At 43.7% G+C, this 14,966-nt stretch overlaps 1 protein-coding gene across 3 annotated transcripts in view; it reads left to right on the forward strand.

The window, feature by feature from the left end:
• gli2a (GLI family zinc finger 2a) overlaps positions 1-14,966 on the forward strand; it is a 431,013-nt gene that overhangs the window by 380,736 nt on the left and 35,311 nt on the right. For all 3 annotated transcript variants that reach the window (XM_070875288.1, XM_070875289.1, XM_070875290.1), the window contains one exon: positions 14,218-14,382. In XM_070875288.1, coding sequence (XP_070731389.1) covers positions 14,218-14,382 — 165 coding nt within the window. The remainder of the gene's footprint in view (positions 1-14,217; positions 14,383-14,966) is intronic.

Consider the following 14,966-nt stretch of genomic DNA (forward strand, 5'->3'; position numbering starts at 1 on the left):
AATAATCTGTTTTTTTGATTGAGAGATAAATGTTGGCCAGGACACCAGGTAAAGCTCCCCTGCTCTTCTTTAAAATAGTGCCATGGGATCATTAACATCCACCTGAGAGAGCAGACAGGGCCTCGGTTTAACATCTCATCTGAAAGACGGCATCACCGGCAGTGCAGCACTCCCTCAGCACTGCACTGGGAGTGTTAGCCTCGATTTGTGTGTTCAAGTTCCTGGAGTGGGATGTGAACCCACAACCTCCTGACTTAGAGGCTAGGGTGCTACCCACTGAGCCACAGCTGACACTCTAATTATTAGAAAATTGAAGGAGCAAGTGAGAGGAAATGTTACCAAATAGAATGTGGAATGCTTTTCCGGGAGTGGCTATTGAGGCAGATACGACAGGTTATTTTCTAAGTTAATTGGATGAGTATTTAAAAAATGAAGAACAAATAAATGGATACAGGGAAAGGCAGGAGAGAAATGGCATTAGTCCAGCTAGCTCCACTTGAAAAGTTAGTACTGGGACAGGCAGGCGGGTTCATTGGCCTTTTCTCTGCTGTGATTTCGATGATTCCACCTCTTGTGCTGTACATAAATGGGCTCTGAAAAGCAACAGCTTTTCCAGGGTAGGTTCAGTCAGTGTATGCCGAAAGAGCACGAAACAAAGCTGGAAGCGCCCCAAGTGCTTTGGGATGTCCTGAGGTCGTGAAAAGGTGCTGGATCAGTGCAAGTTTGTTCTTTCAATCTCTTTAATCCATCCACCCTCTGCAAACTTCAGCTTGTCCAAAACTCTACTGCTCGTGTCCTAACTCGCACCAAGCCCCATTCACCAATCGCCCCTGTGCTCGCTGACCTACATTGGCTCCCGGTCCGGCTTCACTTCCAATTTAAAGTTCTCATGCTAATGTTCAGATCTCTCTATGGCCTCGTCCCTCGCTATCTCTGCAGCTGCCTCCAGCCCTACGGCATTCCTCTGCATTCTCTGCATTAAGAGTGGAAATATCCTCTCTGCATCCATCTTGTCGAGCCCCCTCACTATCTTATATGCTTCGATAAGATCGCCTCTCATTCTTCTGAACTCCAATGAGAGGATCTCTGCATTCCTCCAATTCTGGTCTGATGCGCATCACCGATTCCCGTCGCTCCACCATTGGCCGGCCCTCGCTTCAGCTGCCTCGACCCTAAGCTTTGGAATTCCCTCCCTAAACCTCTCCGCCTCTCAACCTCTCTCTCTTCATTTAAGACGCTCCTTAAAACCTATCTCTTTGACCAGGCTTTTGGTCACCTGTCTCTTTATGTGGCTCGGTGTCAAACTTTGTCTGCTAGCACTCCTGTGAAGCATCTTGGGATGTTTTACTACGTTGAAGGTGCTATATAAATGCAAGTTGCTGTTGCTCCTTGTGCGAGTGTAGAAAATAAGCATCAGTAGAATATGTTGGAGTGTGAGTGCAACACATTTTAGGCTAATCTATTCCCTCTCAACATCTATAAGAAATAAGAGTAGGCCATTTGGCCCCTCGAGCCTGCTCCGCCATTCAATAAGATCATGGCTGATCTGATCATGGACTCAGCTCCACTTCCCTGCCCGTTCGCCATAAGAAAAATCTCTCTATCTCTGCCTTAAATATATTCAAGGCCCCAGCCTCCACAGCTCTCTGGGGCAGAGAATTCCATAGATTTACAACCCTCTGAGAGAAGAAATTCCTCCTCATCTCAGTTTTAAATGGGCGGCCCCTTATTCTGAGACAATGCCCCTTAGCTTTAGTTTCTCCTAAGAGTGGAAATATCCTCTCTGCATCCACCTTGTCGAGTCCCCTCACTATCTTATATGCATCGATAAGATCACCTCTCATTCTTCTGAATTCCAATGAGTAGAGGCCCAACCTACTCAACTTATTTTCATAAGTCAACCCCCTCATCTCCGGAATCAACCGAGTGAACCTTCTTTGAACAGCCTCCAATGCAAGTATATCCTTCCTTAAATACAGAGACCAAAACTGGACGCAATACTCTAGATGTGGCCTCACCAATACCCTGTACAGTTGTAGCAGGACTTCTCTGCTTTTATAGTCTATCCCCCTTGCAATAAAGGCCAACCTTTAATTTGCTTTCCTGATTACTTGCTGTACCTGCATATTAACTTTTTTGTATTTCATGCACAAGGACCCCCAGGTCCCTCTGTACTGCAGCACTTTGCAATTTTTCTCCATTTAAATTATAATTTGCTTTTCGATTACAAAGTGGATAACCTCACATTTTCCCACATTATACTCCATCTGCCAAATGTTTGCCCACTTACTTAGCGTGTTTATCCCTTTGCAGATTTTTTGTGTTCTCCTCACAATTTGCTTTCCCACCCATCTTTGTATCATCAGCACACTTGGCTTCAATACACTTGGTCCCTTCATCCAAGTCATTTATATAGATTGTAAATAATTGAGGCCTCAGCACCAATCCCTGTGGCACCCCACTAGTTACTGTTTTCCAACCGGAACATGAGCCATTTATCCCAACTCTCCCTGTTTTCTGTTGGCTAAACAATCCTCTACCAAGCTAATATATTACCCCCAACCCCGTGAACTTTTATCTTGTGCAGTAACCTTTTATGTGGCACCTTATCGAATGCCTTCTGGAAATCCAAATATACCACATCCACTGGTTCCCCCTTATCCACCCTGCTCGTTACATCATCAAAGAACTCCAGCAAATTTGTCAAACATGATTTCCCTTTCATACAATCATGCTGACTCTGCTTGATTGAATTATGCTTTTTCAAATGCTACTGCTTCCTTAATAATGGACTCCAGCATTTTCCCAATGACAGATGTTAGGCTAACCGGTCTATAGTTTCCTGCTCGCTGTTTGCCTCCTTTTTTTAAATAGTGGCGTTACATTTGCGGTTTTCCAATCCGCTGGGACCTCCCCAGAATCCAAGGAATTTTGGTAGATTACAACCAATGCTTCCACTATCTCTGCAGTCACTTCTTTTAAGACCCTGGGATGTAAGCTATCAGGTCCCTGGGACTTTTCCGCCTTTAGTCCCATTATTTTACCGAGTACTACTTCTTTAGTGATAGTGATTGTATCGTCCCTCCCTATAGCCCATTGATTATATCATCTTGGGATGTTTTTATTGTCTTCTACCATAAAGACCGATACAAAAGAGCAGCTATACATGGGCCCTTTCTAGTTGGGGCCACTGGACAGCAGTAGGGGTGAAACCCCTTATATGGTCAGTTATAGATGCCTTACTGAAGCCATAGGGGAGAGCAGCTAATTCAACATATGAAAGAATGCTCTTTGCCATTGAAATGGAAGGCATTGATGGTGGCAATCTCCCTCCTCGACAGGTATGTCTGCCTCTCACAAATTACTCTTGAATATACAGTGTCTGTTGAATATATGTCCTTGGGTCACAAAAAACTGTTTTTCTGCTCTGACGTCTGCACTTATTTAAAAAAAAAATAGAATGATGAATAAAAATGACAAGAGGCTGTAGCTCAGGGGATGAAAAGCTATTGCACTTTAATTATTATTTCATGAAATTTTTATTCTGAAAGTAGAACAGTAGGTGTTTGTTTTCGAACAACAGAAATGCTCACTACCTCGCAGAATGTTAAAAAGATTGATGGGATGTGTAAAGGTGTATTAAAAAAAACCTCTTTGTTTAAGCACCAATCCAGTGGCTCAGCTCAATGAGCTTAATGCTGACCCGTGGAGGGATTTATATCTTTGCATTCATATCCCTTCAGTGCAGTTTTCCTGCTCTTTTAGCTGTAAATATTAGTATTTACAGTAGTTTTGAGAAATGCATATTCTGTTGTGTTAGCAGTACATTAGATTTCCGTACTGCTGAATACTTGAGACAGGTATATTTGTCAAAGTTGGAGGTTAATAGTGTCCCACTATTTATTAGGAATGAGCGTCTGGACCTTCTACCTTCAGAGGGGTTGAAATCATGCTGTGTGACAATAGTAACTATTTTGGGGAGGACGGTAACCCATTTTGTTTTAAATGGGTTTGTTTTAATGGGTCGATTCAATCATTTCACCCCAGAAGGTCTAAAATTCAGATCACCTGACCTGGTGCCTGACATGGATGCACATTGCCTTGAGACCACCAGGAGATAGAGATCGATCTCCTCAGCCTCACAATTAAACTATAAAGGTTAGATAGATATGCCATTGTCTGCCCCAATAGGCCACTGGGGAAAAGGGAGGCCAAATGACCACTATAAAATGGAGACATGGCAGCAGTGAAACAAATGATTCTGTACCGCAGAAACACCTTGAAATGTAACAAATGATAATGAATTGGGCCTATCTTTGTTGTACTGACTCCAGTCATTGAAATCAACCATAACTTAGCCAAGACAGATCAGCTGTCCCAAAGACTGTTGTCGACCTCCGCTTAGATTCTACCCGCCGCCCCCCCCCCAATTCCCTCCCCTCCCAATTGCCACCCCCGCCCCGATCACATCACCCTGTCTCATGTCCTCACCCCCTCACGATCACCCCACTCCCCGATCACTCCCCCCCACCACCCTGATCATCACCCACCCCCTCCCCCCGATCACCTCACTCCCTCCCGATACCTCCCACCCCTCCCCTTGCATCGGAACCCCATCCAAAATCGTGCCGTGATCGCCACGTACCCCTTCCCAAGACCTACCCGCGGGCCGCTGTCAGAGAAACATCCTGCCCCAACTTCACCCTCGAGCAACCGGCGAGCTGCCTCTAGATGCCTTATTGGAGTCTGCAGCATGCCGTCAATATGCTGACAAGGCCCGACAGCCAATTTGAGCGAGCCTTGGGCGCCTGGTGCGGACTTCCAGCGTGCCGCCTATTTCGAGCCTGAAAACAGGCCAAACGGTATCCCCACCTTTTCCGACTTTGAGTGTATGAAATTCTCATGCAGATTACACAGCGGTGCCAGATTCAGTTCAGTGCTTCTGTGGCATGGCACAGACTGTTAAATGAAAACTAATTGCAGCTTTAAAAAAAATAATTTTACTAATTAACTCATTCCTGTCACAGGTCCACATGCACGTTGGACTTGTAGCCCATTAATGTAAATCTAAAATACAACAGTCTCTCAGAATTGTCCTATTTAACAAACTGAGGTCCTGCAAGATTTGTTTGGAAGAATTGTATGGGAAGTGTTCCAAGAACCCATTGAAATTCTGTAGGAAGTTGGCAAGGATGTAACGTAGGATATTTTCCTCTGAATAAAAACTTTGCACAGAGACCTGACGGATCAGTCCTTTGAATGTGCATTATTTATGAGGGCCAGGGGATAATGCAGGCTCATTTGTAATTGTCAATTGAAAGCAAATACTCCCTGATTGAAATAATACCAGTTTGGGGAAAGTGGGAGACCAGCTGTTCCCTCCCCCCATTCTGATCCTGACTTTCTCCGTGAAACCTTCTTAATGTATCAGAGAGAGCACATCAAACGCCAAAAAAAATAAGTACTGGAACAGCAAAGCTCTTAAAACGAGAAAAATCACACTTTGTCGTGTGACCTGTGCGCAAATATTTGGCATATTTTATGTAAAATTTGCCTTTCTAACATTGACAATGCTCGTATTTTCATTAAGGATTTGTTGACTTTGCACTACTGATTTCCTAAAAAGGAACAGGAAAAGACCAGCAGGCCCATCGAGACTGTCCCATTCCTCATAGTGCAACTTGTACACACCGTTACCAACAGTCTGCACCCCACCTCCCTCGCTTCCCACAACCACCTCCCCGCCCCCCAACTCTCTCCCACTCCCCAGCAGTCATGCAATCTCCTGGAGAAGATGTCTGTAATTCGGTTAGGAAGAAGAGAAAGGAACAGAGAATTGTCGTCCCTCTTAATAATACAGAATTAAAACTGCGTAAACGTAGAAAATAAGTGAAGGAGTAGGCCATTCGGCCCTTCGAGCCTGCATCACCATTCAATATGATCATGGCTGATCATGCAACTTCAGTACCCCATTCTTGCTTTCTCTCCATACCCCTTGATCCCTTTAGCCATAAGGGCCACATCTAACTCCCTTTTGAATATATCCAACAAACTGGCCTCAACAACTTTCTGTGGTAGAGAATTCCATAAGTTCACAATTCTCTGACTGAAGAAGTTTCTCCTCATTGCGATCCTAGATTGCTTACCCTTTATCCTTAGACTGTGACCCCTGGTTCTGGACTTCCCCAACATCGGAAATATTTTTCCTGCATCTAACCTGTCCAATCCCATCAGAATTTTAAATGCTTCTATGAGATTCCCTCTCATTCTAAATTCTAGTGAATATAAGCCTAGTCGATCCAGTCTTCCTTCATATGTTCAGTCTGGTGAACCTTCCCTCAATAACAAGAATGTCCTTCCTCAGATTAGGAGATCAAAACTCCACACAATACTCAAGCTGTGGTCTCACCAAGGTCCTGTACAACTGCAGCAAGACCTCCCTGCTCCTATACTCAAATCCTCTCGCTATGAAGGCCAGCATGCCATTTGCTTTCTTTACTGCCTGCTGTACCTGCATGCTTACTTTCGAAGTACCATAACACCCAGATCTCATTGCACCTCCCCTTTTACTAATCTGTCACCATTCAGATAACAATCTGCCTTCCTGTTTTTGCCACCAAAGTGGATAACCTCACACTTATCCACATTATACTGCATCTGCCATGCATTTGCCCACTCATCTAACCTGTCCAAGTCACCCTTCAGCCTCTTAGCATCCTCCTCACAGCTCACACTGCCACCCAGCTTAGTGTCATCTGCAAACTTGGAGATATTACATTCAATTCCTTCGTCTAAATCATTAATATATATTGTCCCAGCACTGAACCTTGCAATATCCCACTAGTCACTGCCTGCCATTCTGAAATGGACCCGTTTATTCCGACTCTCTGCTTCCTGTCTGCCAACCAGTTCTCTATCCATGTCAATACATTACCCCCAATACAATGTGCTTTAATTTTGCACACTAATCTCTTGTCAAAAGCCTTTTGAAAGTCCAAATACACCACATCCACTGGTTCTCCCTTATCCACTCTACTAGTTACATGCTCAAAAAAATTCTTGAAGATTTGTCAAGCATGATTTTCTTTTCATAAATCCATGCTGACTTGGACCAATCCTGTCACTGCTTTCCAAATGCGCTGCTATTACATCTTTAATAATTGATTCCAGCATTTTCCCCACTACCGATGTCGGGCTAACTGGTCCATAATTCCTTGTTTTCTCTCTCCCTTTTTTAAAAAGTGGGGTTACATTAGCTACCCTCCAGTCCATAGGAACTGATCCAGAGTCCATGGAATGTTGGAAAATGACCATCAATGCATCTATTATTTCTAGGGCTACTTACTTAAGTACTCTGAGATGCAAACTATCAGGCTCTGGGGATTTATCGGCCTTCAATCCCATCAAATTCCCTAACACCATTTCCTGACTAATAAGGATTTCCCTCAGTTCCTCCTTCGCGCTAGACCCTCGGTCCCCTGTATTTTCCCTAGTATTTTCGGAAGGTTATTTGTGTCTTCCTTCGTGAAGACACAACCAAAGTAGTTGTTCAATTGGTCTGCCATTTCCTTGTTCCCCATTAAGAATTCACCTTATTCTGACTGCAAGGAACCTACATTAGTCTTCACTACTCTTTTTCTCTTCTCATATCTATAGAAGCTTTTGCAGTCAGTTTTTATGTTCCTTGCAAACTTACTCTCATGCTCTATTTTCCCCCTCCTAATTAAATCCTTAGTCCTCCTCTGCTGAATTCCAAATTTCTCCCAATCCTCAGGTTTGCAGCTTTTTCTGGCCAATTTCTATGCCTCTTCCTTGGATTTATCCTTAATTTCCCATGTTAGCCACAGTTGAGCAACCGTCCCCGTTTTATTTTTACGCCAGACAGGGCTGTACAATTCCAGTGTCCCTGATGACTATGTGTGCGGGAAGCGTGTCCAGCTGCAGCTCCTGACAGACCGCATTGCGGCACTGGAGCTGTGGGTGGATTCACTCTGGAGCATCCGCGATGCTGAGGATATCGTGGATAGCACGTTTAGTGAGTTGATCATATCGCAGATAAAGGGTTCAAAGGCAGATAGGGAATGGGTGACCATCAGGAAGAGCAGTAGTAGGAAGGTAGTGCAGGAGTCCCCTGCGGTTATCTCCCTTCAAAACAAATATACCACTTTGGACACTGTTGGGGGAGATGGCTCATCAGGGGAAGGTAGCAGCAGCCAAGTTCATGGCACCATGGATGGCTCTGCTGCGCAGGAGGGCAGGAAAAAGAGTGGGAGAGCTATAGTGGTAGGGGATTCTTTTGTAAGGGGAATAGATGGGCGTTTCTGAGGCTGCAAACGAGACTCCAGGATGGTATGTTGCCTCCCTGGTGCAAGGGTCAAGGATGTCTCGGAGGGGCTGCCGGCCATTCTGGAAGGGGAGGGCAAACAGCCAGTTGTCGTGGTGCATATAGGTTCCAACGATATAGGTAAAAAGCGGGATGAGGTCCTACAAGCTGAATTTAGGGAGCTAGGAGTTAAATTAAAAAGTAGGACCTCAAAGGTAGTAATCTCAGGATTGCTACCAGTGCTACGTGCTAGTCAGCATAGAAAGCTAAGATGAATATGTGGCTTGAGGAATGCTGCAAGAGGGAGGGATTCTAATTCCTGGGACATTGGAACCGATTCTGGGTGAAGTGGGACCAGTACAAATCGGACTGTCTGCACCTGGGCAGGACTGGAACCGATGTCCTAGGGGGAGTGTTTGCTTCTGCTGTTGTGGAGGATTTAAACGAATAGGACAGGGGATAAGAACCTATGCAGGGAGACAAAGGGAAGTAAAATGAGGTCAGAAGCAAAAGCTAGAAAAGAGAAAAGTAAAAGTGGAGGGCAGAAAAATAAAAGACAAAGATCAAAAAGGGCCACATTACAGCTTAATTCTAAAAGGACAAAGTGTGTTAAAAAAACAAGCCTGAAGGCTCTGTGTCTCAATGCGAGGAACATTTGTAATAAGGTGGATGAATTAACTGTGCAGATAGCGGTAAACGGATATGATGTAATTGGGATTACGGAGATATGACTCCAGGATGACTAAGGCTGGGAACTCAACATCCAAGAGTATTTAATATTCAGGAAAGATCGAAAGAAAGGAAAAGGAGGTGGGGTAGCATTGCTGGTTAAAGAGGAGATTAATGCAATATTAAGGAAGGACATGAGTGTGGATGAGGTGGGATCTGTATGGGGAGAGCTGCGGAACACCAAAGGGCAGAAAACGCTAGTGGGAATTGTGTTCAGACCACCAAACAGTAGTAGTGAGGTTGGGGATGGCATCAAACAGGAAATTAGGAATGCGTGCAATAAAGGTACAGCAGTTATCATGGATGACTTTAATTTACATGTAGATTGGGCTAACCAAACTGGTAGCAATATTGTGGAGGAGGATTTCCTGGAGTGTATAATGGATGGTTTTCTAGACCAATTATGTCGAGGAACCAATTAGAGAGCTGGCCATCCTAGACTGGGTGTTGTGTAATGAGAGAGGGTTAATTAGCAATCTTATTTTGCGAGTTTCCTTGGGGAAGAGTGACCATACTATGGTAGAATTCTTCATTAAGATGCAGAGTGACACAGTTAATACAGAGACTAGAGTCCTGAACTTAAAGAAAGGTAACTTCGATGGTATGAGGCGTGAATTGGCTAGGATAGACTGGCGAGTGATACTTAAAGGGTTGTCGGTGGATAGGCAATGGCAGACATTTAAAGACCACATGGATGAACTTCAACAATTGTCCATCCCTGTCTGGCGTAAAAATAAAACGGGGAGGGTGGCTCAACCGTGGTTTACAAGGGAATTTAGTGATAGTGTTAAATCCAAGGAAAAGGCATATAAATTGGCCAAAAAAAAGCAGCAAATCTGAGGACGGGGAGAAATATAGAATTCATCAGAGGAGGACAAAAGGTTTGATTAGGAAGGGGAAAATAGAATATGAGAGTAAGCTTGCAGGGAATATAAAAACAGACTGCAAAAGCTTCTACAGATATGTGAAGAGAAAAAGATTAGTGAAGACAAATGTAGGTCCCTTACAGTCAGAATCAGGTGAAGTCATAATGGGGAACAAAGAAATAGCAGAACAAATACTTTGGTTGTGTCTTCATGAAGGAAGACACAAATAACCTTCCGGAAATACTAGGGGAACGAGGGTCTAGCGAGAAGGAGGAACTAAAGGAAATTCTTATTAGTCAGCAAATTTTGTTAGGGAAATTGATGGGATTGAAGGCCGATAAATCCCCAGGGCCTGATGGTTTGCATCCCAGAGTACATAAGGAAGTGGCCCTCGAAATAGTGGATGCATTGGTGGTCATTTTCCAACATTCTCTAGACTCTGGATCAGTTCCTATGGACTGGAGGGTAGCTAATGTAACCCCACTTTTTTTTAAAAAAAGGAGGGAGAGAGAAAACAGGGAATTATAGACTGGTTAGCCTGACATCAGTGGTGGGGAAAATGTTGGAATCAATTATTAAAGATGTAATAGCAGCGCACTTGGAAAGCAGTGACAGGATCGGTCCAAGCCAGCATGGATTTATGAAAGGAAATCATGCTTGACAAATCTTCCAGAATTTTTTGAAGATGTAACCAGTAGAGTGGACAAGGAGGAGCCAGTGGATGTGGTGTATTTAGACTTTCAAAAGGCCTTTGACAAAGCCTTTCCCACATAAGACCTTATTGTGCAAAATTAAAGCACATGGTATTGAGTGTAATGTACTGACGTGGATAGAGAACTGGTTGGCAGACAGGAAGCAGAGAGTAGGAATAAACGGGTCCTTTTCAGAATGGCAGGCAGTGACTAGTGGAATACCGCAAGGTTCAGTGCTGGGACCCCAGCTATTTACATTAATGATTTAGACGAAGGAATTGAATGTAATATCTCCAAGTTTGCAGATGACACTAAGCTGGGTGGCAGTGCGAGCTGTTAGGAGGATGCTAAGAGGCTGAAGGGTGATTTGGACAGGTTAGGTGAGGGGGCAAATACATGGCAGTTGCGATATAATGTGGATAAATGTGAGGTTATCCACTTTGGTGGTAAAAACAGGAGGGCTGATTATTATCTGAATGGTGACAGATTGATAAAGAGGGAGGTGCAACGAGACCTGGGTGTCATGGTACATCAGACATTGAAAGTTGGCATACAGGTGCAGCAGGCAGTAAAGAAAGCAAATGGCATGTTGGCCTTCATAGCGAGAGGATTCGAGTATAGGAGCAGGGAGGTCTTGCTGCAGTTGTACGGGGCCTTGGTAAGGCCACACCTTGAATATTGTGTACAGTTTTGGTCCCTTAATCTGAGGAAGGACATTCTTGCTATTGAGGGAGTGCAGCGAAGGTTCAATAGACTGATTCCCGGGATGACAGGACTGACAGATAAAGAAAGACTGCATCGACTAGGCTTGTATTCAATGGAATTTAGAAGAATGAGAGGGGATCTCATAGAAACATATAAAATTCTGATGGGACTGTTAAGGTTCGATGCAGGAAGAATGTTCCCGATGTTGGGGAAGTCCAGAATCAGGGGTCATAGTCTAAGGATAAGGGGTAAGCCATTTAGGACCGAGATGAGAAGAAACTTCTTCACTCAGAGAGTTGTGGGCATGTGGAATTCTCTACTACAGAAAGTTGTTGGGGCCAGTTCGTTGGATATATTCAAAAGGGAGTTTGATGTGGCCCTCACGGCTAAAGGGATCAAGGGGTATGGAGCGAAAGCAGGAATGGGATACTGAAATGCATGATGAGCCATGAACATATTGAATGGTGGTGCAGGCTCGAAGGGACGAATGGCCTATTTCTGCACCTATTTTCTATGTTTCTATGTTGTAGTTCATCCATGTGATCTTTAAATGTCTGCCATTGCCTATCTACCATCAACCCTTTAAGTATCATTCGCCAGTCTATCCTAGCCAATTCATGTCTCATACCATCAAAGTTACCTTTCTTTAAGTTTAGGATCCTAGTCTCTGAATTAACTGTGTCATTCTCCATCTTAATGAAGAATTCTATCATATTATGGTCATTCTTTCCCAAGGGGCCTCGCACAACGAGATTGCTAATTAATCCTCTCTCATTACACAGCACCCAGTCTAAGATGACCTCCCCCCTAGTTGGTTCCTCGACATATTGGTCTAGAAAACCACCCCTTACACACTCCAGGAAATCCACCGCCACAGTTTTGCTACCAGTTTGGTTAGCCCAATCTATATGTAGGCACTTGACTAAGTCGTGAGCGTTGGCAACATTTGTCTTTCTAAGAACTGCCATTTACCCTTCCCTGTCTATTGTTGGTGTGACTGGAGCAGTGAATAGCCAAATAAAGCCCACTCACATGGATAATATCGAACTTTGATTTATTCATCTGTCAATATTTTCTGATCCCTGTTTATGTTACTGTTTTAAATTTACCTCCACAGGATATCTGCTTTTCTCAACATTATGTTCTTTAATATGATCAGAACGTGCTCGAAATATATAGTGGGACATTAGGAACTGAAAGGCAGGCTAAGGAACTCCTTTCTCAGTTTCAAAGAAAGATCTCCTGTCCCATCGCAGTCAGATGCTGACTAACCCGCTCGATATTACCAGCCCACTGCTTATTTCAGAATTCTAAGATTTACACTTTTTTTTCGTTTTTCTGTTTATTATTTTCTTCATTTGGCAGTTTAGTGCCAAGTGCCTATTTAATGCCCCCATCTTAACGACTGGTTGTGGTAGAATGAGGGCTGCACTCTCGAAGCCACACTGGATCTTTAGTTCTCTTCAATGCTGGATTTAAATAATTATCTCAATCCACTGTCTCTCAGCACCCAGAAGAGCCTGGAGAAAATCATCTCTTTTGGCAGCATCTATTTCAAGTTAACTTTAGCGAATGGTAGATTCCTCTCTCGGTTCTCCAAATGAGGGAGCAGATTTATTTTTTTTGACATTTGCTCCTTTAACTGCAGAACTTTCCGAGCATGGCTCAGAACAGGCCCTTCCATTCATGAAATGCTCCCTCCCCGCAGTTCATGCTCGCTGTCAGCTAACTGCTGTCTGATGATGGATTTGGTCATGGCCTACTTCCCCACAAATAATTGGTGTCAGATGCTAATGCCTGCAGCCTAGCATAAGTCATTTAGTTAGCCTCTGGCCTAGCAAACCAACTACATCGAGAACAAGTACACCTTTTTCTGCGGGAGCTCCAGAGTTACGTTGAAAAAAGGATATTCCATTCGGGATCTTTGAAGATTAAGATTTGCACAGGGTACTTATAATTTGCACTTAATCACTTGTTATTTAAAAAAGGTGATGCGATACATTAACTCGTGAATCCTGGCAATCAACTAAAGATTAAAAATGAATACACAAGCAAAATACTGCGGATGCTGGAATCTGAAATAAAAGCAGATAATCTCAGCAGGTCAGGCAGCATCTGGGGAGAGAGAAACGTTTCAGGTGTGTGACCCTTCGTCGGAACTGGAAAAGTTTGAGATGTAGCAGATTCTTAAGGAAGCGCAGGGTCAGTGAAAGGGGGAGGGGAGGAAAGAACAAAAGGTTGGAAGGCAGAAGAGACATAAGAGACAAAAGGGATGATGGGTAAAAATGAGATGACAATGGCACGAGTTAAGAAACAAAAGATGAGTCTAGAGGGGGTGTGAATGGCGGAATCCTCACCAGCTGCCATGGGAAAGAGGGGAAAGGAAAAGGGAGGGGGGCATTTTAAATGTTACATCTCAAACTTTTCCAGTTCTGACGAAAGGTCATCGACCTGAAACGTTAACTCTGTTTTTCTCTCCACAGATGCTGCCTGACCCGCTGAGTATTTCCAGCATTTTCTGCTTTTATAATAGATGAAAAATAGTCAATACTGAGGGAGTAGAAGGAGTCAAGGTGGGCCAGGGAATGGAGAGTTACGGCTGTGTATCCCCGCACATTGCTGAGCTCTTGTTGCAGTGGGGACAGGCCATGAGGGAGGGGAGGGAACATCACACACAGAGCTGTTGTTGGTCCTCTATCTTGTGTCGGCAAGCAGCTGGCCGGAGAACAAAACTGGCAGAAGTATCCTGGCTCAATCTGTTGAGCTATCGGGGCCAACGATATGAAATTATTTGCTCAGTGTAACGGTACTTTACCAGCCACTTACTCAACAAAAGTGCACTTCTGTGTGACGTACAGCCCCAGACTTGTCTTTTAAACATGATTCTTGCCTCTCTCTCCAGTTTGAGGGTTGCAGCAAAGCTTACTCACGACTCGAGAACTTGAAGACTCACCTGAGGTCACACACTGGGGAGAAACCGTACGTTTGTGAACATGAAGGCTGCAACAAGGCATTCTCCAATGCGTCGGATCGAGCCAAGCATCAGAATAGGACTCATTCCAATGAGGTACGGCAAACTGATTGAATCTTAACTTCATCCAAATGTCACGGAAATTTCGCAGGGTCCGACAAGTAAAAGGAATTGTCTATTTTTTTCTCTTCCTCTTTGGTAAGACAAGATCTTTTAACATGTAAATCAAATCCTGTAACATGAATTATCTATTAGTGAATAATAAAACAGCAATCAAGGTGTTTTAGGATTTGTGAGGTTTCACATTTTGTAGTGTTTTCCTGTCGTGTTCCCAAAATGTATTTTCTTTACCCATCCTGTAATCAAAAGTAAATACGATAGATAGACACAAGCTTATCACACAAACACAGAAACTCTAGGATATAGAAAGAAAGAAAGACTTGCATTTATATAGCACCTTTCACGACCATCGGACGATTCAGAGCCATTTGCAGCTAATGAAGTACTTACTGCTGTAATGTGGAAAATGCAGCAGCTAATTTGCGCACAAGCAAGTTCCCACAAACAGCAATGTGATAAACCAGTTAAACTTTTTTTTTGCTATGTTGATTGAGGGCTAAATATTGGCCAGGAGATCTTCCCTGCTCTTCTTTAGAATAGTACCATGGGATCAGTTTAAC

The sequence above is a fragment of the Pristiophorus japonicus genome, chromosome 3 (genome assembly GCF_044704955.1).
Source record: "Pristiophorus japonicus isolate sPriJap1 chromosome 3, sPriJap1.hap1, whole genome shotgun sequence".
Lineage (NCBI taxonomy): Eukaryota > Metazoa > Chordata > Chondrichthyes > Pristiophoridae > Pristiophorus > Pristiophorus japonicus.